The sequence below is a fragment of the Sparassis crispa genome (assembly GCF_003851025.1).
Source record: "Sparassis crispa DNA, contig_000002F, whole genome shotgun sequence".
In the NCBI taxonomy this organism is placed as follows: Eukaryota; Fungi; Basidiomycota; class Agaricomycetes; order Polyporales; family Sparassidaceae; genus Sparassis; species Sparassis crispa.
The window spans coordinates 393331-419179 of record NW_020939749.1 but is presented as its reverse complement, the minus strand read 5'-3'; the positions used below and the strand labels follow the sequence as shown (position 1 = coordinate 419179).

The window sequence follows — 25849 nt, the reverse complement described above, 5'->3', positions numbered from 1 at the left end:
ATGGGCCCATCCGTCATCTTACACTCGTGGCGATGGGCCCACTGCTCATTGATCATACTTTGGCAGTGGGCCCATCGATGGCGATAACATGCTCTGGCGTCGGCCCACCCTCTGACCTGTGGTGGTGGGCCCATTGCTTAACGGTTACAACACTGTAATATGCCCTGCTAGTGGGCTGAACACTGGGAGAAGAACACTAGCGGTGGGCCCACTGCTGGTATCTCACACATGAAAGATATGGGCTCACTGCTGGTAGAGGTCAACATGGTGACAATGGGCCAACATCTGCTGGCTGTCCAGTTCATGACAATGTCAGGGTAAATGGGAGTTCAGTTCAGGTAACATGACTGAAAGGTGTGATGCCTCTGGGTCTTTGACTGCATTGGGATACCTCGCAAATATCCTGGGATCATCCTTGCAAATTTTGGACAGCCACGCCTTGTCATGCTCAGTGGCTGAGTGAGTGAACTCCACCATGGTGCTGAGCATGATGGCGGGCATGGGCAGGGTGTGCACCAAACCTTTGACCTTACCCTGGAATTCATCCTGCAGCATGCTTATGGTAAGCATACACCCTGATCACGATTCACACTCACCATCTCCCAATAGAGCCTTCCCTCCCAGCATAAGTACCCCGGTGTGCCTTCAGCCAGTGCGATGGTGACAATGGCAGTCAGACATGCAGCTTGATGTCTCAAGTCTTCGAGGAGGCTGGTGGATATGGTGACATTCGAGAGCAGAAGCAGTGAGGAGTCTGGAGTAGCAAGGAATGATGGTGAGCTGGCGATGGTGACTTGGCAAAGTTCAACATGACACGCTGCATGCGCATCACATGACAAGCACATGTGCTATGGACTTTAGCGATTTCGCGAATTCACACAAGTCAGAATCTCATCCACTTGCACACTTCCATGGCACCGAAGGCTGGCCGTAGTAAGTTCTGAGTTTTTTGTGGACAGATCTGCACTTTTCGATTCTGTTACTGATCTAATTATGCCATATCTAATTTAATTACAGCTCCAATCGCTTGTAATGAAGAAGTGATCGTACACAGATCTACCCGCCACCATGTATTGAACCCTGGTGGAGGACATGGAGTTGCGATGGAGGGAGTGGAGGTTGATACTGGTATGTTTGATCAGTGTCACATTGCCACCGCCTTGAGTTTTCAACCTTGCAGGCTCAACTCCATGAGCTGGCATGTTGTCCCAAGCACCCTCACCTTCCCCACCCACCAGGCAGGCTATGCTGTCCCTTGGACTGTCCACTAGGGAGCCTATGCTGTTGCTGGAGTTTTCGCCATCTGCCAGACAGCCAATGCTGTCTCCTACACCCTTCGCCAGGGAACCTATGCTCAGCCAGGGGTTTTCACCATCCACCAGACAGCCAATGCTGTCCCCTACACTGTCCGCCAGGGAGCCTATGCTGACCCAGGGCTTTTCACCTTTTGCCAGGCATGCTATGCTATCCCCTGCACCTTCCACCAGAGAGCCGATGCTGATGCAGAACTCTTCACCTGCCACCAGACAGCCTATGCTCTCTCCAGCACCTTTTACGAGGGAACCGACACTTGCACAGGAGCTTATGCCATCCGCCAGGCAGCTGATACTCTCCCGTAGCCCATCTTCCATCGCCAGGCAGGCCATGCTCCCAGAGACTCCCTCAAGCTCTTCTATCAATTCGTATGAATTTCTGTCTCTCATAGCTGCTATGCTCACAGATGACTTTGGCATCTCATCTTCCAGGTCACCAATGCTGTCACCCGCACTCTTGCCACTTTCTCAAGTCTGCCTCGCCACACCCACTCTGCCGCCAAGGTTCCCACACCTGCAAGGTCTCATGCAAAATTCACCCTTGCATTGTCATGTGTTCATGGCTGGAAGATCTGAAGGTGAGAGTGCCCCTCATTCTGTGGGCTCCTTGGTCTGATGCTATGCCAGCTCCCATGCATAATTCATCGGATCGCACTCCCCAGGCTCCTGGAGGAAGTTCCGCAAGAGTGGCGATGGAGCTTTAGTTTTGAGAAGACACGCCATCGATCCACGGCTTGGACGGGCAGATTGACTGCCTGACATTTGGTCCTTTGCCCTTCCCTGTAGGACCACTTCCTGATGAGCTCCCTGTTCGGACCAGCACACATTGGGAGGAGCACCGTGGACTTAGGCGGAATACCATGATGACCATGCCAATAGACATTGATCAAAACTTCGATGCGGCCTCGCACCATGGACATCGCCAAGATGGAAGGTCATTTGCGAAAATAGCTGAGGATGTGGACACCTCTAGTATGTGCTTCCAAGTTGAGGTCAATGTCTAATTGTTCATGCCATGTGCAGTAAACATGGAGAATGCCCCTGATCACTTCACGCGCACTCATCGCTGAGCAGTGCTGCATGAATGGATCATTCATCTGCAGAGGGAGTTGACTTTGGCCCAAGATTTTTGGTTGGCAGCGAGCACAGTGGTGGACACAGTGAAGGACATGGGATTCACCCTGATGGAGCTTCAGGAGGAGGAGTACCATTTGAACTAAGGGGATGATATTTTCATGCATTTAATGTATATCAATGTACTTAGATTGTTCCAGAGATCATCTTGCTGTTTTGTGCTCACATTTCAAACTGAACGAAATTCCATGGGGTTAATGTCAATGGCACTGATGCATATAACTAGTGGAAGTACTGGCAGTGGGCCAAGCACTGGCAGAAGTGGTGGCAATCGGCCGAGCACTGGCAGAAGTGGTGGCGGTGGCCTAGCACTCACTTTAACATCTGGTGGTCAGCCCACCATTGGCGGAAGTGGTGGTAATCGGCCGAGCACTGGCGGAAGTGGTGGCTGTCGGCCTAGCACTTACTTTAACATGTGGCAGTCGGCCCACCACTACCACAGTCAACATGCCATCCATCAGCCCGCCAATGGTATAGGCCAACATGGCGACTGTCAGCCCACATCCGCTGGGTTATCAGATACCGACAATGTCAGTGTCAGCTGAGTAGTCAGATAGAGTAACATGACTGAAAGGTGTGGTACTTCGCTGTGGTTCACCGGGTGTGGCAAAATGGAAAGTACGCCGGGCTATTACAGTTGTTCGTTGATATCAAATTTATGATAGTGGGTTAGGGACGCCTGAGCTATACATGTGTCCTGTTGTCTAAAGTCGAATGGGGAGTCTGCATAATACAGATGGGGAAATGTGGGGGGGATGCCTAGCAACTGTGTGCAAGGGCTTGTGTTCTGTCTTCTTATATGATGCCTACAACCAGTGCAGGGCTTAATGGGTGTTCTTCTACGAGACCTACAACCAGTGCAGGGCTTTCCGAGTCTTCATCGTCTTCCTAATCCGTGTGCCTATAACCGTGTGCAGGGCTTACCGAGTCTTCTGTGGTCCTATCCAGTGCCTACAACTGTGTGCAGGACTTTACTGAGTGTGCGTGTCCTAATACGATGTGCCTGGCCAATAACTTTCCTATGTGTTGTCTGAGAACTTTCCGAGAACAGTTTGAGTATCTAGCAACTGTGTGCTAGACTACCCAAAAGAAACGATATGAGAGTGCAGTAGTTGTGTTTGTAACGACTCACTGCCTGTGCTGAACTGACTTCATCGGGATCCTTTTGATTATGAGTAACAAGCTACTGGGAGGAGTGAAACAAACTCCTATTCTTTTAGTTTATTACTTGTAGGGTAAGCTACAAGCAGAGGGAGAACTCTTCACTTATAGGGGGCTACAAGTGGGGAGAGAAGAACTGAGGGTCGGGGCACCTTGGGGGCCCTTTTATACCCCTCGGGTGTCATCCATTGTGACCATTACATAGTAGTGTTACATGGCAGATTGGCCAATAGCAAAACAAGAGCATCACGTGATCAAAGGGGAAAGCAGGAAGGAAAAATGTCTTAGGACCTTTATGTCCAATAGCATAAAGTGAGCAGGGAGAAACAGGGAAGACAAAACTCTTGGGACCTCTGTGTCCAATAGCATAAAGTGAGCAGGGAGAAGTAGGGAGAAAGCACTTTCCGAGTTTTTCTCATCCAATAGCATAATGTGAGTGTCAGGTGACACACTCGGCCAAACGTTCTTGGATTCCATCCTAGTCATGTGACTTCTTCATCGAGCGCTTCACCAGTGGTTATGTGTTCACAAGCCAAACACTTTTGGTGCATGACAGCAAGCCATGACTTTACATTCTGGTAATGGCGAGACTCAATTTGCCAAAAAATTGCCAACCTGGCTCTCCTTCTTTGGTGCAGTGTGTTAAGCTTGGAGGACTATCTGAAACTTGTAGCAGAGGATTTATAAAGTTAAATTCCATCATTTTATGAGTTCCTAGTATATGGTAAGCTATGGCTTTACATTCTGGTAATGGTGTGACTCAACTAGTAAAACACTCGCCATCCTGGCTCTCCTTCTTTGGCGAAGTTTGTTAAACTTGGAGGACTGTCTGAAATTTGTAGTAGGGGATTTATAAAGTGAAGTGCCACCATTCTATGAGTTTCTGGTATATGGCGAGCCATGGCCTCACATTCTGATGAAGGTGAGACTCAATCAGTAAAAAATCAGCAATCTGACTCTTCTTCTCTAGTAAAGTTTGTCAAACTTGAGGGACTGCCTGGGATTGATAGTAGCTGCGGTATCAAGTGAAGCACGATCATTGTTTGAGTTTCTTGTAGATGGGAGCTATAGCTTAATATCCTGATAATGGCTAAACTCAACCGATAAACACATCACTAACCTGGCTCTTCTTCTCTGGTGAAGTTAGTCAAACTTGAAGCACTGTCTGGAATTTATGGTAGACATTTCATAATGTGAAGTGCCATCACTTTCTGAGTTCCTGATCAATGGTGAGCCACAGCTTCATATCCTGATAATAGCTAGACTCAACCAGGAAAAAAATGACCAATCTGGCACTTGTTCTCTGATAAAGGTTGTCTAACTTAAAGCACTGTTTAAAAATTGAAGTAAATGTTATATCAAGTGGTGCCAGCATTTCGTGAGTTCCTTATAGATGGTGAGCCACAGGGAAAATGTAACTGGCAATCTGATACTTCTTTTTTCACATACACTGATGAATTTCATATGATACAAAGTACTAACTATAAGTTGTAGCAGTAGCTATATACTGTGATTTGTGTTTGTACATTTTGGCAAAGTGTGGATGCACTGAGATTCAATGCTGACAATCTGCTATTTATTATAAAGTGAAGTATCTAAGCCTTTCAAAACTTAGAGCAGCAGTTGCATTACTATTCAATGCCAGTGTTGTATGACTTCGTAGTTGGTTGTGAGCCACATCTAATCATCCTAAATACACTCACAAGTTAGCGTGCTAACTGGCTGTGATAATCTTATATATATATAATATGGAAGAGTGACTAAATCTTACAACAGCAGTTGTATGCTCTAAATTAGAAGCCTTGCATTACTTCTTGAAGTTTAGCAAGATACACAGCCATTCTAATGATCTGTGAACACTTTGAGAAGTTCAGCATACAACTTACCATTTCTCTGCATGATACTATGTGTAATAAAGTACAACACTTTATATGCGAGATATGAAGTTGTGGTTAGTTTTGATTGTAATCACTTAGTGTTATGTGAAGAATTCAATATTGTCTACCTTTAATGAACTTCACGTGACTTGCTGAACTGGTCAAGGAATCACACTTTCCTTTTTAGTCTTTGAGTGCACACACATCTACATGAACATAATGGCTCCTATATGAGTTTTCTTCTATACATCTGAGATTCTTCTTTAATACATTTTTCTATCTACATTAAAGGATGGTGATTACATACACCTTATATCAGAGCTAGATAGATTTTTGACAAGCTTATAAGAAGTTTATAGAGCTCAGAGTGAAATATTCTAACTCTTTCGAAGTAAACTTTGCTGTTTTTTGAGAAGTAAAGCTTGCCAATCACTTAACGTTACAGTTAACTACATGTTGTCTTGAAAAAGATACATTTGTCATTTTTTAACAAATGTCTGACATTTAGTTATATGAGAAGCAAAACACACTTTATAAACTTAAGTGTAGTTCTCTCCAAAGAGTTACACTTAATTGTTATTGAGAATTAATATCTGTTAAGTCACAATATGATATTGCCACTCCAAGTTGCAGTTTATACTCAACAGTATATAACTTTGGCCATAAGTTTCAGATGATACTCTGTTGCATACAGACTTCATTACAGAAGCAGTGCCAGCTGGTCATTTAGCATTTTTATGTGTGAAACCATGGCTGGCCATCAATCAGGAACTTATAACATGGTGGCCCTTCACTTTATACAACAGCTGTTATCAATTTCAGACAGTGCTTCAAGTTGAATTAACTTTACCAGAGAAGGACTGCCAGATGAGTGAAGAATCACCAGATTAAGTTTAGCCATTGTCAGAATGTGAAGCTATGGCTCAATGTCTATCAGAAACTCATGAAATGGTGGTGCTTTACTTTATATACCAACTGCTACAAATTCCAGATAGTGCTCTAAGTTCTATGAACTTTGCTAGAGAAGGAGAGCCAAATTGCTGAGTTTTTTACTGGTTAAGTCTCACCTTCACCAGAATGTGAGGCCATGGCTCGCCATATATCAGGAACTCATAGAATGGTGGCACTTCACTTTATAAATCCCCTACTACAAGTTTCAGACAGTGCTTCATGTTTGATGAACTTTGCCAGAGACAGAGAGGCAGGTTGGCGAGTTTTTAATGGTTGAGCCTCGCCTTTACCAGAATGTGAAGCCATGGCTCACCATATATCAGAAACTCATAAAATGGTGGCATTGCACTATATAAATCCTCTACTACAAATTTCAGACTGTCATCCAAGTTTAACAAACTTTACCACAGAAGGAGAGCCAGGTTGGCGAGTTTTTGGCGAATTGAGTCTCACCGTTACCAGAATGTAAAGCCATGGCTCATCATATACTAGGAACTCATAAAATGGTGGCACTCTTGAGACAGTGTGACATCTCATCAATCCTTGCCTGATTTGGAATAATTTGGCTGACAAATTTCCTTTTTAGAGATGTGATGTGACACCTGGCGCCGCGGCGAGCTGCCTTCAACCTGTCTCAAGGATGCTCTAAAGTGCATTTATATGTTCCTCTCCAGCTTGATCCCCTTGCAATGCATTTAGACATTAAGTAGGATGTTATTTAGTAGACTTGTGAAGGTTTTTTGATTTTTGTGAGCCCAGAGGAGCTCAGGACCTTGCACAAGAAATTTGGGCTTCGAGTCATTTTCACATCTTTCTGGCTCTCATAAACCATCCAGGCAAATCTAGTCTCCAATATTTTTGTAGAAGTATACATAGTACTAATACATGTACAAAAAAACTCCAAGGCAAAGTGTGGAAAAGTGAGTGAGAAAAAGCCAAGTGTTTTAAGGAGTGGTAGTGTCTCAAGGACCGGTAGATGACTGTAGTGTCATTTTTTGTAGTCATTCTTATAGGCACATATGTAACACTTTCTAGTGTCATTTTTTGTGGTGGTTCTTATAGGCACATTTATAACAGCTTTTAGAGTTATTTTTTGTAGTGATTCTTATAGGCACATATGTAACACTTTCTAGTGTCATTTTTGTGGTGATTCTTAGAGGCAGATTTGTAACAGTTTCTAGTGTAACTTTTGGTAGTGACTCTTATAAGTGCATTGATAACATTTTTTTGTAGTGATTCTTATAGGTGCATTGGTAACAGTTTCTAGTGTAATTTTTTGTGATGGTTCTTATAGGCATGTTGATAATGGTTTCTAGTGTCATTTTTTGTACTGATTCTTATACGACATTTGTAACAGTTTCTAGTGTCATTCTTGTAGTAATTTTTATAGACACATTTGTAATAGTTTCTCGGATTATTTTTTGTAGTAATTCTTATGTGTACATTTGTAATAGTTTCTGGTGTTATTTTTTGAAGTGATTCTTATAAAACATTTGTAACACTTTCTAGCATCATTTTTTGTAGTGATTCTGATATGCTTATTTGTAATAGTTTCTCAGGTTGTTTTTTGTAGTGATTCTTATGTGTACATTTGTAATAGTTTCTTGTGTTATTTTTTGTAGTGATTCTTATAAAACATTTGTAACAGTTTCTAGTGTCATTTTGTTTAGTGATTGTTATAAGCACATTTGTAACAGTTTCTAGTGTCATTTTGTTTAGTGATTGTTATAAGCACATTTGTAACAGTTTCTAGTGTCATTTTGTTTAGTGATTGTTATAGACACATTTGTAACAGTTTTTAGTGTTATTTTTTGTAGTAATTCTTATAGACCATTTGTAACACTTTCTATTGTCATTTTTTGTGGTGATTCTTTTAGGCACATTTGTAACAGTTTCTAGGGTCATTTTTTGTAGTAATTCTTATTGAACATTTGTAATAGCTTCAAGCGTTATTTTTTGTAGTGATTCTTATAGGCACATTTGTAATCTCTTGTTATATCATTTTTCAATGTAAGAATTATAGACATCATTACAAGACATCAGTATAATACTTTTTATGGCCATTACACACTTATACTAGGTAATCTTTTTAGCTCTGAAAGTTCCATCACTTATAAAAATGATGCTCTTTATTTCTCACGAATCATAACTTTTAAAGGCTCCTGACTTTCCCAATTTGGGCAATTTTAAGGTTAGAAATCTTATAAAAGTGCAGCAAAACCCCGAAAAATTAGAGGCATGACCCAAATAACCATAGGTACCTTAGGTAAGTTAGTTTCCAAATTGAGAAACTGACTAAGCAGGCCTTCTTGTTGTCCACCTCAGTATTGCAAAAGTGGTTTATCATTTAAATCTTGACAAAATCAAGTGTTCTAATATGCTAACTAGGTCGATTTCTTAATTTCAATTCAATAGTGATGGTTACAATGCATTAAACTCTATATAATGCTCTATAGGATGTAAATTCAATGTTCTTTAAAATCAAGCTGTTATGTGTTATCTAATCTAAGTGCTGTGATGTACGACAACTCAGTTAGCCACTAGTCAATCAGGTTCAGTTATCGTACCTGCTATGCGAAGCATTGGCCCACTCCAAACAAGTTGTCAGCATGAGGTATTCTATAACAGAGACATTAAACTGGCCAAGGTCACAGTATTTCTGCTGCAGTTGGCAAGCATTCACAGAGAAAGATGACATGGTGAGAGGATAAAATAATCTCATTATTGACTTCAAGTGCTATATTATACATGAGAAGTGGCCCACAACATGAAATAAGGAGTCACAAGGATAGTTGAACTGCCACTGCACACCACAACACCACATTGTTGGACATTACAAAACAGACAAAGGGTGGGTAAAACAATTTTCTTATGCTCTGAGACTTTTTTTGAGATTCAGTGAATACAGGCCAATTACCCACCCCTCCTTCAGAGATCTTATGTTGTGGCTGACTGGCATAGCCACCTCTTGGCTTAGCTTAACAGAAATATAGAAGCTAAGCTCAATAAAAAATATGTGAGCTAAGCTCAACAGACAATATATGAGCCTAACTCAATAGAAATAAATGAGCCAGGCTTAACAGAAATATAGGAGCTAAGCTCAATAAAAAATATGTGAGCTGAGCTCAACAGACAATATATGAGCCTAACTCAATAGAAATAAATGAGCCAGGCTTAACAGAAATATAGGAGCTAAGCTCAATAAAAAATATGTGAGCTGAGCTCAACAGACAATATATGAGCCTAACTCAATAGAAATATATGAGCCTAACTCAATAGAAATAAATGAGCCAGGCTTAACAGAAATATAGGAGCTAAGCTCAATAAAAAATATGTGAGCTGAGCTCAACAGACAATATATGAGCCTAACTCAATAGAAATAAATGAGCCAGGCTTAACAGAAATATAGGAGCTAAGCTTAATAAAAAATATGTGAGCTGAGCTCCACTTCAGGATATCTCCTATCTCTAGCTCTTAGTCTCAATATAATCTACTCCTTGTTTTAGCTAAAAGCCTCCTTGGAGGTAGTCTGCTCATGAGATTTGTGGATGACCCACTGGTCTAGTGAGACATTCCACAGTTGGGGAGGTCCTGATGTAATAATGATAAACTCAGAATTTATATATTGCAATAAGAAAACAATGTGCTAAGATGCAGTGAACTCTGGTCTATATATGACTAACTACAGTACAACAAGGAGAACATCCAGGTGGAGGATGATTCTGGTGAAGCATGCATGAGGATTATATAGTAGATATACATAGGGTGAAGTGTAGGTTATGTTGAGGAGTATATGTGGGTGAGAGGAGCCTCTCTAGTGGTTACGATTCCTGAGATACGAAGAGAATCATTCTTATAAGCGGTGGGCCTTTGGAGGCTGATCTGAACTGTGACGCACTTTTCCCCAAACTGTGGGAAAATCCTGGAGATAGAACTTAGCTACAAACATTCTAATAACTCTTCTTACCCAACTACAAGTTGACTATAGGTAGACATTCAAAACAGTTGTATTGAAAATCAGCGCGACTTGTATAGATAACCATCAATAGATGCATGACTGTAGTGCTTAGATTAGATAACAGATAACAGCTATATGTCAGGGAACATTGAAATTACCTTCAATGGAGTGTTGTACTGAGTTTAATGCATTGTAATCATTACTATTGAATTGAAACCAAAAAATAGACCTAGTTAGTGTTACGTGGCAGCGAAACACGAGTGGCTAGTCGAGTCATCACGAGACAAGGTCTTAGTCTAAGACACAAGTCCGTTCAAGTGACACTTCTGGCGATGTCCTCGCACTGAAGGTCGATCAGAGTTCGTTCTTATGACTCGTAGTAGCTGTCTGCTACTGACAGTCGATCTCAGTTAAAGGCAAGTGAAAAGCTGGTTTAATGGTAACCAGGTCGAGATGGGATCCAGCTCGATGAGGTCGTCTACTTATACAAAAGGTATCCGCAGTACTACGCAGTAATACAGGATCGTTCATTGGCTAGATAAGGTGAAACGATGTCTGGGCAAGGTAACAGCGAGGAAGTAATATGTATGAAAAGCTGAGTAAGATTGTGAGAGATAATCAGTACTAATGGGGATAACAAGTCGTGTATCAGAACGAGGTAAAGATGAGGCACACATGCACGTTTTGCATGTGTGATAAGAAGAAGGTCCAGAGTTGGATCCGATGTAACCCTAGACTAGGGGTTCTGGACATCTGGGTAGAGAATCGGAGGTTGCGCTCTGATGAGTCACGTATTGGATCACGTGGTCTGGTAAAGTAAAGGGAACGAAGAAAGGAAAAAGAAAAGATGCGCCATAACTGAGGAGCATTATAACATCAGCTCCCGTCTAACGTTTCTTGTCCCACAAGGAATATTGTAGTCTTCATCGTCGGCGGGGGCAGTCCCGAACATAATGATCACCTCCACATCTGTAGCATGTCCACCGGCCGGTTCGTGATCCTCATTCATGTGTACGTCCATCACGATAGGGATGACTGCGATGCGAAGAAGTCGATGCGTGCGAGAAGGAGGGTTGCGATAGTGGGGATTGACCAGTAGGTACATGTGAACGAGGGGGGCGAGGTTGAACAGGAATTGGTTCAGGTGATGAGCGAGGAGTGGATGTGGGTCTTCCACTAGTGGTGTATCCGAGGATGTGTCTGATGTCTTTGTCCCCATGCTCCCTCCATATCTCCTGCGCTGTGCGAGTGACTGTACTGCGCATTAGAGACCAGACTTGGTCAACTCTGGTTTGGGCTCTACTCGTCCTCTCCTCTGCTGCGATGAGCTCTTGTCTGGCCGTCTGCATCCACTCGACCATTTCTAATGCTCGCTGCATAGAAACCACCGCTTGTCGATCTTGCGGGCGATTCCTCAGGGCAACTAGAATGTCTGTAAAGTTGACGGGGATGCGGATGGCAGAGACTAGACGTGTGGCAAATTCTTGTTTGTCCGATGCATGACTGAGTTCAATTGAAGGTGAAGGCGATGAAGTGTGGATGAAGGGTGTCTGTGTTCGGGAGGGTACTCCATTGACAAGCATAGGTGATGCGGGGATGCTCATGATTGTGGAAACGACTTCAGCGAGTATGTTGTGAACAAGGTCATCAATAGCAAAAGTGGGCATTGATGATACATCGCCCTCTCCTCCTTTTATACCTTTCAGTCATTAAGGGGATTGCGGTTATCTGTGAGGTAAAATAGAATGTCGTGGATGCGGGTGATAATCAAATAGATGAAAATCCATTGGGCGATGAAGAGTATTCCCACGGAGATAAGAACTGCCCGGTCAGTTCCAAGCATCGTTCTGATCACCCCAGCTGTTAGCGTGTGGGTTGTCTCATGTGAAGAGTGTATGTTCAATGAGTCGTCTGATAAGGATTCTGTGGACGATCCAAAGGAAAGCGAGGGTTGTACAGTGGAGGACAATTAGAAAGATAATGAGGAAGGCCGTCGTGGTAGTCATTCCAGTTTCCTTGTCCTCTACTTGATTCCCCTGGTCCTTTTATATGCGTCGAGGGTTTGCTTTGCATTCTGTAAATTGTGGGCAGGTTCCCACGAGTTTTCTGCTGACGAATATCCCTTCCACTTGACTAAGTACCTCAGGTGACCTCAGTATGCCTTGTGATTCAGGATGGCTTCGACTTTGTACTCTTCTTTGTTATCCACGACATCAGGTGGTGGGTTCATGTAATTCGGGCCATGTATGTCGTTTTCGCGATAAGGAGATAGAAGGGCGGCGTGGAACACAGAATGAACTTGCCAGGTCTTCGGGAGTCTAAGGCGATAGTTGGCTGGTCTGATGACTTCAACGATTTCGAATGGCCCCTCACACTTTGGAGCTATCTTGCGCGAGGCGTAGTTGACCTTCAGGTTCCTCGAGTCTAGCCAGACCTTCTGTTCTAGTGTAAACTTCGGCGATCCTTATCTGACTTGGTCCGCCATCTGTTGTCGGGCTGACTCGTGCATGGCTAGTGCTTCTAGTCTTATCTTCTGCAACATGTCAAGCCTGGATTCAACCGATGGAATGTTTGTGTTTGGGAATACGGAAGGGAGTCCACGTGGTTCATATCCCATCATGATGCGGAATGGGCTCATTTGCTGAATGTTCCCTCGTGTTATGACAAAACTCGAGGTCTGGCAGGCGATCAGCCCATGTTTCAGGGTTGTTTCCGCAATAGAGTCGAAGATAGATTTCCAGCTCCTGGTTGACCTGTTCTGTTTCTCCGTCTGTCTGAGGGTGATAAGCTGTGCTTATCGATGATCTAATCTGGAGTAGTCGATTTAACTCTTGGAAGACCTTGGATGCATATTGAGGTCCTCTATCTGAGATGATTCGGTCAGGTAATCTGAATCGCGAGTAAACTTTGTCGTGAAAAATCTTGGCTGTCCCTTCAGCTGTGATCGTTTTGAAGCAGGGCATAAGAATCACCCCCTTTGTAAGGTCATGGTCTACTATGACCATAATCGAATCAAAGCCGTTGGAAATGGGGAGGTCGGTGATAAAATCTGTGGTGCAACAGGAAAATGGTAAGGCATGTGAGTCTGCAGGGATTGGTTCCAAAGGAATACGCGTTGGGTGAGTATTCGGTTTCATCTGTTGACAGGCAGCACAGCCTTCGACGTAATTATTGACAAATGCGTACATGCTGGACCACCAAAATTCACGACGTAGGAGTTCAAGAGTATTGAACTTTCCAGGGTGGCCCATGGCAGGGGAGTCATGATGTAGTCGAACGAGGTCACGATGAAGAGGTTCGGATGGTGGAACATAAATCTTTCCCTTGTAAAGGATGACACCATCGCAAACTTCCCAGTCGGAGAGCGAGGATTTCATTGGGAATGGCCCTTTGTGCGTGATCACTTCAAGGGCTTCATGAACAATGAGGTCCTTTGCTGCGTGATTTCTGATTTTATCAAATAGCGTTGGGGAAATGGATCACACAAACAGTGCATCGGGTAAAAGGATGCAATTTTCATTATCACTTTCACTGTCATTGAGTCCATTACGATGAGATAGCGCATCAGATTGGATCATCTGAGTGCCAGGGACATGGATGAGGTGAAGATCGTGTTGTGATAATTTGAGACTCCATCGTGCTTGTCAGCGGTTTAACTTCTGGGCTGTACGGAAGTATGTGAGATTCTTGTGATCACTGCGAACTTCGACAGGATAAGGAGAGCCTTCTAAGTAATGGCGCCATTCGGTAAGGGCTCGAATGATTCCGAGAAGTTCGCAGTCGTAGATTTCGTAGTTTCATTCAGCAGAATTGAGCGTCCGTGAAATGTAGGCACAAGGATGGAGTTCTCCATTGATATCGGCTTGTCATAAAACTGCACCCGTAGCAAACTTGGAAGCGTCGGATTCGACAATAAAGGGTTTTGCTTTGTCGGGCAGCAACAACACTGGGGCAGTACTGAATCGTCATTTCAATGTATCAAAAGCTGTCTGACATTCCGTTGTCCATTCAAAAGGTGGAGATCTAGCAGCAGTACGCGTAAGGTTCGTCAATGGTTTGGCAATATCCGAGAAGTTGGCAATGAATTTTTGGTAGAAGTTTCCAAACCCGAGGAAAGAGTGAACACCTTTTACCGTGCTTGGTTTAGGCCATTCCGCAATTCCTTTAAGTTTGATAGGGTCCATGCCGATGTAGTTTTCTCGAATGATCATGCCTAGGAATTCGACTTCCTTAACGTCAAAGAAGCACTTTTCCGATTTAATAAATAGGTTGCTGTCTTTGAGTCGTTGGAGTACGCGTCGGGTTCGGATGCGATGTTCTTCCAAATTGTTCGAGAAGATGAGGATATCATCCATGTAAATGACTATCCATCCTTCATCGATCATGTCTTCGAAGAGTGCATTCATCATCATTTGGAAAGTCGCCGGGGAGTTGCAGAGTCCAAAGAACATGACCATAGGTTCGAAAAGTTCGCGATTTGTCTTAAATGCGCCCTTCCATTGGTCACCATCTTTGACTCTAACGTTGTTATATCCGGAGCGTAAATCCATTTTCGTAAAGATCGATGCACCTTGAAGTTGATCCATGAGCTCAGAATGAGCGGAAGGGGGTAGGCGTTCTTCACTGTCCCTTCATTCAGGTATCGGTAGTCCTGACAGGGATGTAGTGCTCCATCTTTCTTTCCAATGAAGAAGAATGGCGAGGCCATGGGGAATTTCGACAGTCGAATGTATCCTTTTCGCAGATTTTCTTCCAAGAAGTCATCCATTGCTCCTTGTTCCTTGAGCGATAACGGATAGACTTTACAGTTGCGTGAAATAAAATCAGGTTTCAAGTCAATGGCGTGGTCCCAAGGCCTGGTTTCTGGGAAGCGTTTGGCTGCTTTCTTTTCAAAGACTGACTTTAAATTGTGGAGGTAGTCGAGGATCAACTCTTCAATGGTTGTGGGTTTGTTTACAGCTGACGCTTCCTTGTGTGCTTGTTGTGCCAATTCCTGTGATTTACCGGATGGTTTATAAAAAACCGTATTCTGTGCATCACAGAATAATGGGGATCGAGTACTGTGTGTCATTGTTCCTATGATGGGGCCTCTTCGTACAGTAAAGACTGTGGTTTCAGTCTCTTCAGGAGATAACTAGATCGTCATCATCAAATTGATCCATAGAGGGTTCTAATGGTGGGTCGTCTGGTTCGGTATCATTCCGCACTGCAGGTAACTCGCCATGCTCAGTGTCATCGGCCATGATTTCTCTGATAAATTCTGAATGTCCAAATGAGGTCGGAGAAGTTTCAGTGGTGATTAACTCCGGGAGGTTATCTTCCTTGAAAATTGAAACTTCTTCATCTGGTACGTCTTCGACGGTGGGTTTCGGTGGCCATTTGGCATCCTTGCCAAACCAGAAGTCACCGGTTTCCCAATTAATCATCGGATTGAGGCGTTTAAGCCACGGCATGCTGAGAAGTATATTCTCTTTGCCAATACCGGTTAAGAGGAAGCGAGTAAGTGTCTTCCTTCCTCCAATCTTCATCATCTTCCAGGTACAGTGGGTAATGGTACCCATCTGATTCGGTGTGCCGTCTGCATTTACGACTTTAATTGGTTTCAGTAATTCCCATTTAAGGAAATCATTTTCTTCCGCAAATTGAATATGCATGAACGTTTCGGCCACACCGGAATCAATCAAGGCTTCTGTTGCAATGCCTTCCTTCTCTCCCAACGAAATATTCACAGTGATTGAATTTCCGCTAGTGTTACAAATAACGAGGGGAGATACGGTAAGATACGACGGTCCATGCGTTACTAGTGACCGTTATTTCAAAAACCCAACTGGGTTCATTCTTCATCAGTCATGTCATTGAAGACATTTCGCACATAGGCGATCTGTTCCTCTCTGGTTTCTTCCTTCGGCGTCTCCTTCTTCTGTGCAAGGTCTTCTTGCATCTTCTTGATCCATGTGATCGTGTCCGTGTCCAACCCGGGCTGTATCGTTCTGGCACGGGTGAAGCTTCCAGACTGGGGGTGAAATTGTCTGTCGTTGGCTATATGGCCCTTCTTTCCACATAGGAAACATAATCCTTCTTTCATTCTCTTCTGTTGCTCATCTGGGGACAAGCGCGAGATATTGATACGATCAACATCCATCGGGTTCAGATCCTTTGCAGAAGTTGAGTAGTAGGGACGATGGACAGATCGACCTTTTCCTCCATCTTTGTCAGTTATGAAAGATAATCTTTTCTATCAATAAGTAGCAAATTTTCATGAGAATCGCTACTTTTAAGTAGACTTATTTGTAGGTGCATAGATTAACTCAGGATAATCTTAATATAATCTTTCAGATAATCTTTCAGATAATCTTCTGGATAATCTGAGAATAATCTGAAGATTAGCAACAAAATACAATTTTAACTTTGACACCAGCCAGGATTGAACCCTGGATGATTTTATAAAATATAATTCCAAGTGACACTTTAGACCACTTGACCATTAGGCCATACATCACAACTATCTTATATTAAATTAGACATCTTTTTCTTGAAAAAGACTTAGCCAAATTCTGTCTATTAGAAAAGAGTAAGTAAAAGACACTTGACGTTTATCATAGATAGACAAGACTTACAGACAAACAGTACTCTGCATCTTATTATAGTCTTGTTCTACAGCTTATAGTTTTTGTAAACTATCATGCAGTACCATAAAGTATCTTAATATAGTCATCTATAATATATAACAAGTTATTGAGAGATAGTATTTTATTTGTTCATTTTAGGCTTATACTCTAGAGTCTATTATATGATAGACTGAGCACTTATATATACAAGATCTTTATAGCTATCTTCTAATTGTATAGCAAAGTTCTGTTTTGCTGAAGTAACTGTAGAAACATATATTCTATTAATTACATATTGTACTACATTATATGAAGGCTGCAAGCATTAGAAAAGACTATAAGACTCAGAGTAATATTTGTTTATAAGTCTTGTCTATCTATGATAAACGTCAAGTGTCTTTTACTTACTCTTTTCTAATAGACAGAATTTGGCTAAGTCTTTTTCAAGAAAACGATGTCTAATTTAATATAAGATAGTTGTGATGTATGGCCTAATGGTCAGGTGGTCTAAAGTGTCACTTGGAATTATATTTTATAAAATCATTCAGGGTTCAATCCTGGCTGGTGTCAAAGTTAAAATTGTATTTTGTTGCTAATCTTCAGATTATTCTCAGATTATCCAGAAGATTATCTGAAAGATTATCTGAAATATTATATTAAGATTATCCTGAGTTAATCTATGCACCTACAAATAAGTCTACTTAAAAGTAGCGATTTTCATGAAAATTTGCTACTTATTGATAGAAAAGATTATCTTTCATAACTGACATCACTGTTTCCTTGTGTCGTTATAGTGGCTTCTCGCTTGAAGATCTGAGCAGATCTCCATTGGTTGTCAAACTGCGAGGCGTATTCATACCACTTGTCAAGTGTCTTGGGCATGCTTTCCATCCCATATATCCTTTGTCGGAGTGGGTCGTTAAGTCTCCACTTGAAATACTCAATATTTCCGGCATCTTCTAATTTCGCCTTGGATTCAAGCAATCAGAATTCGGCAATGTAGTCGTCTGCGGTATGAGTCCGTTGCTTGATGTTACACAGCAAGGTACGAGCGGTTTCTTCAATATTTTCATCGCCAAATGCTTTGTTCACATTTGCAATGAACTCCCTCCAACTTCCATAAGAAAGGAAGTCGTCATTGGTGAGTTCCGTTTCTATGAAGCTCTGTGCCCATGATCCCGCTGTCCCTCCTTGCATGTGTGATAGCACGAATGCAATCTTCTGGTTATCTTCCTGGTAGACATGGCTATTTCCAGCCATGTAATTCTTGCATTGGTTTATAAATTCCCTAAGCTTTGAACGGTCTGAACCGTTGAAGATCTCGGGTTTTCTAAAATCAAGTTCCTTCTGACTGACGTGGTGACGTCCTTCATCCATGGTAACTATATCCATTGGTGGTATGTAATTGGGTACAATTGGTGCAAGAGTCGGTTGGGGTACAGGATTCTGGGCAGGGGGGTTCCAAGGGGCGTCTGGTCTCTCTCCTGGATAGGAGGTCATTATACCGCTGTCTGCGATGTGCCGGAGCACTATCCCACCAAGATTATGGGGGAGTATTCATTCAAATTCCTCCGGGGAGTAGTCGAAGTTATGATTGTCTGGCCTGATGAATACAGGCCTTCCTCCTATAAAATGTGCGTTTCGTTCTGTGCTCCACTCTGCTTGGGATGGGAGGTGCTCGCGGTACTGCTCCGGAAGAGCGGTCGGGTTAATGTAGTTTAAATCCAGCGTGGATAAATTCTTCTGTGTGGCCTATGTCTACACGTAGACTGCACACTGTCCTCAACTAAGTGGGTTCGTTCGTCGTCGGCTAACAAGCCTGTAGAGTGTCTTCTGTCTTCAAACTGGTACACCTATTTGCTGATTGCTCAAGTGATTACCTCAGCCTCCTCGGCCTATTGGTCTCTCGGACAGACCCCTCTCCGAAGATGAGTGATCAGTCTATCCCTTCAGCTACCTCGATTACAGAGTAATCTCAAACGGTGCTTTAGCAATCGAATCGGGTGTATCGTTTAGTCTTCAAGGTTCGGTCCGGTTGGTAGTTCATTGTTAGACTTTTTTGGAAGTCACAGAGAGTAATAAGATCTCGACCTAATGTTACGCGGCAGCGAAACACGAGTGGCTAGTCGAGTCATCACGAGACAAGGTCTTAGTCTAAGACACAAGTCCGTTCAAGTGACACTTCTGGCGATGTCCTCGCACTGAAGGTCGATCAGAGTTCGTTCTTATGACTCGTAGTAGCTGTCTGCTACTGACAGTCGATCTCAGTTAAAGGCAAGTGAAAAGCTGGTTTAATGGTAACCAGGTCGAGATGGGATCCAGCTCGATGAGGTCGTCTACTTATACAAAAGGTATCCGCAGTACTACGCAGTAATACAGGATCGTTCATTGGCTAGATAAGGTGAAACGATGTCTGGGCAAGGTAACAGCGAGGAAGTAATATGTATGAAAAGCTGAGTAAGATTGTGAGAGATAATCAGTACTAATGGGGATAACAAGTCGTGTATCAGAACGAGGTAAAGATGAGGCACACATGCACGTTTTGCATGTGTGATAAGAAGAAGGTCCAGAGTTGGATCCGATGTAACCCTAGACTAGGGGTTCTGGACATCTGGGTAGAGAATCGGAGGTTGCGCTCTGATGAGTCACGTATTGGATCACGTGGTCTGGTAAAGTAAAGGGAACGAAGAAAGGAAAAAGAAAAGATGCGCCATAACTGAGGAGCATTGTAACAGTTAGCACTTTAGAACATTCAATTTTATTAAGATTTGAGTGACAAACCACTTTTGCAACACTGAGGTGAACAGCAAGAAGACCTGCTTAGTCAGTTTCCTAATTTGGGAACTGACTTACCTGAGGTACTCATAGCTATCTAGGCCATGTCTCTAATATTTCCGCTTTTTTCCGCCTTTTTTAAAAGATTTCTAACCTGAAAATACACTTGCCCAAATTGGGAAAGTTAGAAGCCTTTGAAGTTACAATTCCTATAAGGACTACAAAAATTAATCCAAGAAACTATTATAAATATGCCTACAAGAATCGCTATAAAAATGTTATCAATGTGCCTATAAGAATCATTCAAAAAATGACACTAGAAACTGTTACAAATGTGCCTGTAAGAATCACTACAAAAAATGACCCTAGAACTGTTACAAATGTGTCTACAAGAATTACTACAAAAAATGACTGTAGAAACTGTTACAAATGTGTCTATAAGAATCACTACAAAAAATGTTACCAATGTGCCTGTAAGAATTACTATAAAAAATGCCTCTAGAAACAACTACAAATGTGCATATAAGAATCACTAGAAAAAATGACACTGGAAACTATTACAAATATGCCTATAAGAATCACTACAAAAAATGACACTAGAAACTATTACAAATGTGCGTATAAGACTCACTACAAAAAATGATGCTACAAATTGTTACAAATGTGTTTATAAAAATCACTACAAAAAATGTTACCAATGTGCCTATAACAATCACTACAAAAAATGACCCTAGAAACTGTAACAAATGTGCGTATAAGAATCACTATAAAAAATGACACTAGAAAATATTACAAATATGCCTATAAGAATCACTACAAAAAATGACATCAGAAACTGTTACAAATGTGTTTATAAGAATCACTACAAAAAATGACGCCACAAACTGTGACAAATGTGTTTATAAGAATCACTACAAAAAATGATGCTACAAATTGTTACAAATTACTGTGCCCTGCGTCTTGTCATACGTAGCATGCATGCAGCATGGAGTTCAGGACAGCAGAACCATGGTACTATGCCAGAGTACTCTGAACCAACTGAGACTCAAGAACGTTCCTTGAGGAACACAGCAGATGAGGAAGTATTGCCTGGCATGGCCTCATGCTAAAGACCAGGGTTGACCTCTTCAAGTGTTTGTGTCATTGGTGCACAGAGGGTGGGTGGACATGAGAACACCAGGTATACTGATTTGCCAACCGCTTGATGGTGGGCCGAGAGTAAAGTACTGAATACAGCCAAGGATTGGCCGACACAAAAACTCAAGGTATACGCTTGATGGTGGGCCGAGTTTAACATATTGAATACAGCCAGGGATGGGCCGGCATGAACATCTTGAGTATGGAATGCTACACCGATGCGGTGGCCGAGTCTAGAATGTGAGATACAGTCATACATGGGCCGACAGGAGAACTCTAGGTACACACCTGACAGTGGGCCGAGTCTATCGAATACAGCCAAGGATCAGCCAACACAAAAACTCTAGATACACACTTGACAGTGGGCCGAGTCTAATGTATTGAATACAGCCAGAGATGGGCCGGCATGAACATCTTGGGTATGAAATGCTACACTGATGCAGCGGCCGAGTCTAGAATGTGGGATACAGTCACACATGGGCCGACAGGAGAACTCTAGGTACACGCTTGACGGTGGGCCGAGTCTAATGTATTGAATACAGCCAAGGATGGGCTGGCATGAACATCTTGGGTATGCAATGCTATGCCGACGTGGCCAAGGATCGGCCGACATAAAAACTCGAGGTACATGCCTGACAGTGGACCAAGCCTAATGTATCGAATACAGCCAGGGATGGGCTGACATGAAAATCATGGGTACAAAATGCTACGGCTGTGTGTAAAGTATAAGACACAGCCAAGGATCGGCCAACATGAAAACTCAATGTACACACTTGACGGTGGGCCCAGAGTAAAGTACCAAATACAGCCAAGGATCGGTCGACACGAGAACACTCAATCATTTGCCTTGTCCATGGGCTGAGTCAAGTATGTCGATGTGCAACTTTGCCTACAGGCATGTATGCCTGTATCAACTGTCAGCCAAGTAGAAGATCTGAGGCCTTACTTCTGCAGGCCTCTGAGTGGGCCAAACCGAAAGTTTTCTAATGATGCTGCCTGGGCCCATCCAACAATAGACTTCAAGTGTATCTGCAAACTCACTGGGCTAATCCATGAACATATCGGTGGAAGCAATAAATGGGCCAACCAGAGGTAAAGACGTACAGCACAGATGGCCCATCCAAGCAATGGGCATATGAGGGTCTCATTGGCCCATGTTGGCTTGTCGAGGGCACATGTCACTGGTTGACTTGTCCAGATTCAGAGACATTTTTCCTGAGCGGGATCTTATGCGAACCTGATAACTGTGATCCTGCAGACATCACAACTGCAAGTTAGAATTATGCAGACTGCTAAGATAATGGGACAGGAGTCGATGTATCGTCATTGCTCTCCTCATGCTCCTTGTCCCCCACCTGACCCTTCACCCTGCCCGGTCAACACATGCTCATGCAGTATGTTAAAGTAGATTTTTTTTTCTCGGCATCCAATGCGACAATGTCTCAGTGGACGTGGGAAAGAGGAAGCAGAAACTGTTGATGTTCCTCTTGGACCTTGCTCTGGGCTGGCCAGGGACATTGGCATATCGAATGCAGTTGAAGAGGAGTTCAAATCATGCTTAGAACTATGGTCATGGTCAAGTAACTGTTTCGTGTTAATTTTCTTAGTGAATCTGTACTCAAGGAAGTTGGCACAAAAGACGGAATATTATCGGTGACCCGGATATGCCATATGGCCCAGATGTGCCATACTTTTCTCTACAGCTTGATCCTCTTCACCAATTGGCTCAATAATATTTGCTTATGCTCTCATACATTGTACTTCAATACTGTAAATTTTTGAGAATTACATATGGCCCACTTGGGTCCCACAACAGTCGAGATTGCTGGAATGTATTTGGCTGGTGCCGCCTCGGCATGTCTCCAACATGTTCAACTCTACTCAGAAAAATCCGAAAAAAATTTTCTAGTATATACCCACTTCAGGGTACCCTTTATCCCTAGCTCTTAGCAACAAGATCTTCTATAGTATGTCATAGTTAAGAGCTTCTTAAGTGTCAGACTGACGATGGTACCTATTATGTCCTAGGGCATTCTGTGGCATTGCCCAGGGCATAGATAGGGTAGTGGCTGGGCATATGGGATGATTATTATGTGAGATATCCTACTAGGCTAGGACATTAATTGTTTATCCCAGTATTACTGATTGTCCCATGGTGTCAGGGATACATAAGGATATCCCACTGTTAGCAGAAGATGTATTTTAGACTGTATATTTGTTGTTTCATATTTTCATCTACTGCTATACTATATAAACTGTAATTACATAGTACAGTAAATCAGTGCTTTATTAACACTTAATATAAAAATGGGACATTCCATTTTAAGGCGTACTTGCTTGACTATCGAAGTGGATGGACGTACGTGGCATAGCGTCAAGGGGCTCAGCGATGAGCGATTGTCGACGGAGTTGGGAGGTATCAGAAGTGTGAAAGTCGAAAGTGTGAGCTGGTGGAGGAAGGGGAGTAGCTTCCAACAGGGCGTGTCGAGGGATTGGCGAGATGCCAGAAGTGTCGAAGTCGAACATTCCACTGGGCGCAGTGGGGGTGGAATCTGAGATGAGTGCACGCTTATGGATTGGCGAAGTGCCACAAGTTTCATCCCAAGTTGGCACCAAAGGGTCAGGAATAAGTGTGCGACTTCCCTCCACAGGCACCACAGATCCAGATGATGCCTGTACCTTAGGCGAGGTGTGGCAGTGGAAATGCTCATGTGGCGAGTTGGATGGTGCAAATGGAGCTGCCAGGGACGGGGTAGTGCGGCGAGGCGCGATAGGTGTCTGAGAAGCAGAGTGGAGAGGCAAGGAGATCTGGGCAGATCCAGGAGAGTCAAGGAGATCCGAAATGAGTGGACAATGGGGCTCAGCGATACTATCCTCCTCATCCAACTCGCCCATCGTAATGTCCAGCGTGTCAGGAGGTTCCGCGTCACTGGCCATGGCAGGTAGATTGTGGTGAGCAGACAAGTCTTCGATCAGTCCTGGATCGTGGGAGATCAGTTGTAGAAAGGGGATTGATATGACATAGAAAGGTCAGATAACGTCACAAAGGAGTCAGATTCCACAAGGAGAGCAATAGAACTTACTGTTGGGAGCCATGAGAACTTGCGGCAGGTCACACTGACCTTGAGAGACTTGAGAAATCGCACAAGTCCAGCGATCACATGCAAAGCACGTGGTCACATGGCGTGTGAAGTTGAACTTGGTGCAGATCACGTCTGCCAGTTCATAGTGTTGTCTGCTCTGCCTCCGCTGTACTGCAACCTCTGCTTTTGAAACACCCTCACGCTTTCTTCTGCCAAGCTCACCATGCCTCTGGATATCGACCCCAACTATGTTCTGCAGGCCGCACGACTGATGGCCATTGTTGCAGCAGCGCCTCACCAGGATGACCCTCGCTATCTGGACTGGGAGATGAGGATTTACCTCGAAGTGGTAAGTCATCGGTCGAAGGTCTGGTATGCACTTACCGAATATGCCACACAGAGTCGGCTTGAAAAGAGTTTCCCGCAGCCCTTGAAGTCGTTGAGGATGCCTGGCATCATCATCAGCGCATTGCTGGAATTCACCCAGGCATACCAGCAGAAGGCCCTGGCATGGCTGGACCACATATCGAACGATGATGAGAGGATATATAAGAGGTACCCTCTGGCTGTGAGCGAGTATGGGGAGTGTGAGGACCTGGGAAGGCAGTGGTGGACTGAAGGTGAGTCACAAGTGTTGTGAGGCATTGAGCAACACACTGACTGCACCAGATCCATATTGCAAGCTGCCACTGGTGAAGAGTACGCCAGCGACCGGCTCGGGCAATGTGCCAGCCGATGACAACACCCAGGGACGTGGCACGGAGGACTTGGGGACTGGGGACCTCATCACCAAGGGGAAAGGCAAGGAGAGAGCTGTCAACGATGCCGGGACAGGCATGGTGGGTGATCGTATCGTCCACGTGGAGGTGGGGGAGGACAAGGGAAAGGGAAAGAGCAAGGAGAAGGTGCAGGGGAAGGCAGCGCATGCGATGAGTGAGGAAGAGGATGAGAGAGAGGGAGAGGGAGAGGAGCAGGAGGGCGAGGACAATGACGATGCCAACAATGATGACGGTGATGAGAACGATGATGCCGACAAAGATGACGATGATGAGATGGCGGAAGACGTGCCGAGTGCAGGCCAGCCCGAATCCATTGAGGTCGATGTGGCGTCGCCTGCTCTGCCAACTGCCAGACCAACATCGATCTCACCAGCTGCCGCACCACTCCAAAAGTGCAAGGCCGTCATCACGGAGTCAAGTGAGGAGAGTGAGAATGAGGAGGCGGCTCTGAAGGTGAAGCAGATGAAGCCGATCGAGGTCACAAAGGAGAAAGGCGAGGCCCCGACCACCTCTGCTCAAGCCCAGCATGTCCAGAACAGGATGGCGCAGACTGAGGTGAAGGGCTTGAAGGTGAGCAGGAAGAGCGGGAAGAGGAAGGTGAAGAAGTCGAGCGATGAAGAGGAAGTACTGACCACCAAGCTGCCAAAGAAGAAGCGTGCGACGAGAGAATACAAGAGCAAGGAGTTCATCGAAAGCGAAGATGAGACTCCGGCACCGCCTTTCAATCTACCTGCCAAGACTGCAGGAGACTCTAACGCGGGTGTTGCGAAGATAAATGCCCCTGCCAAACCTGTCAAACAGACAATGAGGATCACAGTGTCGCCTCATGTCACACTGAAGGTGAAGGCAAAGGGGAAGGCAAAGGCGACGGGGAAGGTGAAGGCAAAGGCGACAGGGAAGGCAAAGGCGATGGCATCGCAGAAGGACAAGTGGAAAAAGACGTCCACCCACGTGTCTGACTTCATGTGGGCACATGCAACGGATTCGGTGAGTAACGATCTTGTGAGACATTGACCTGTGCTAATGTTCCTGCAGCTCGTCCCTTGCGTCGGCTGCCAGGAGAAATAGTGGCC

At 43.8% G+C, this 25849-nt stretch overlaps 6 protein-coding genes across 6 annotated transcripts; 2 read left to right on the top strand and 4 right to left on the bottom strand.

Annotated features, from left to right (window-relative positions):
* Positions 1–1200: 1200 nt before the first annotated feature.
* Positions 1201–2017, top strand: SCP_0301060 (hypothetical protein; the record flags this gene model as incomplete). The annotated part of the gene is made up of 2 exons (XM_027755503.1): positions 1201–1891; positions 1941–2017. The coding sequence occupies 2 exons, from the start codon at positions 1201–1203 to the stop codon at positions 2015–2017; spliced, it is 768 nt and encodes a 255-aa protein (XP_027611304.1).
* Positions 2018–14359: 12342 nt separating this feature from the next.
* Positions 14360–14944, bottom strand: SCP_0301050 (hypothetical protein; the record flags this gene model as incomplete). Its single annotated transcript, XM_027755502.1, has 1 exon — positions 14360–14944. One exon carries the CDS (start codon positions 14942–14944, stop codon positions 14360–14362), a length of 585 nt encoding a protein of 194 aa, XP_027611303.1.
* Positions 14945–15517: 573 nt separating this feature from the next.
* Positions 15518–15847, bottom strand: SCP_0301040 (hypothetical protein; the record flags this gene model as incomplete). Its single annotated transcript, XM_027755501.1, has 1 exon — positions 15518–15847. The coding sequence occupies one exon, from the start codon at positions 15845–15847 to the stop codon at positions 15518–15520; it is 330 nt and encodes a 109-aa protein (XP_027611302.1).
* A 380-nt stretch (positions 15848–16227) lies between these two features.
* Positions 16228–16536, bottom strand: SCP_0301030 (hypothetical protein; the record flags this gene model as incomplete). Its single annotated transcript, XM_027755500.1, has 1 exon — positions 16228–16536. The coding sequence occupies one exon, from the start codon at positions 16534–16536 to the stop codon at positions 16228–16230; it is 309 nt and encodes a 102-aa protein (XP_027611301.1).
* A 6700-nt stretch (positions 16537–23236) lies between these two features.
* SCP_0301020 (hypothetical protein) lies at positions 23237–23851 on the bottom strand (the record flags this gene model as incomplete). The annotated part of the gene is made up of 1 exon (XM_027755499.1): positions 23237–23851. The coding sequence occupies one exon, from the start codon at positions 23849–23851 to the stop codon at positions 23237–23239; it is 615 nt and encodes a 204-aa protein (XP_027611300.1).
* A 369-nt stretch (positions 23852–24220) lies between these two features.
* On the top strand, positions 24221–25844 carry SCP_0301010 (hypothetical protein; the record flags this gene model as incomplete). The annotated part of the gene is made up of 4 exons (XM_027755498.1): positions 24221–24346; positions 24398–24617; positions 24667–25763; positions 25812–25844. 4 exons carry the CDS (start codon positions 24221–24223, stop codon positions 25842–25844), a joined length of 1476 nt encoding a protein of 491 aa, XP_027611299.1.
* Between the last annotated feature and the right edge of the window lie 5 nt (positions 25845–25849).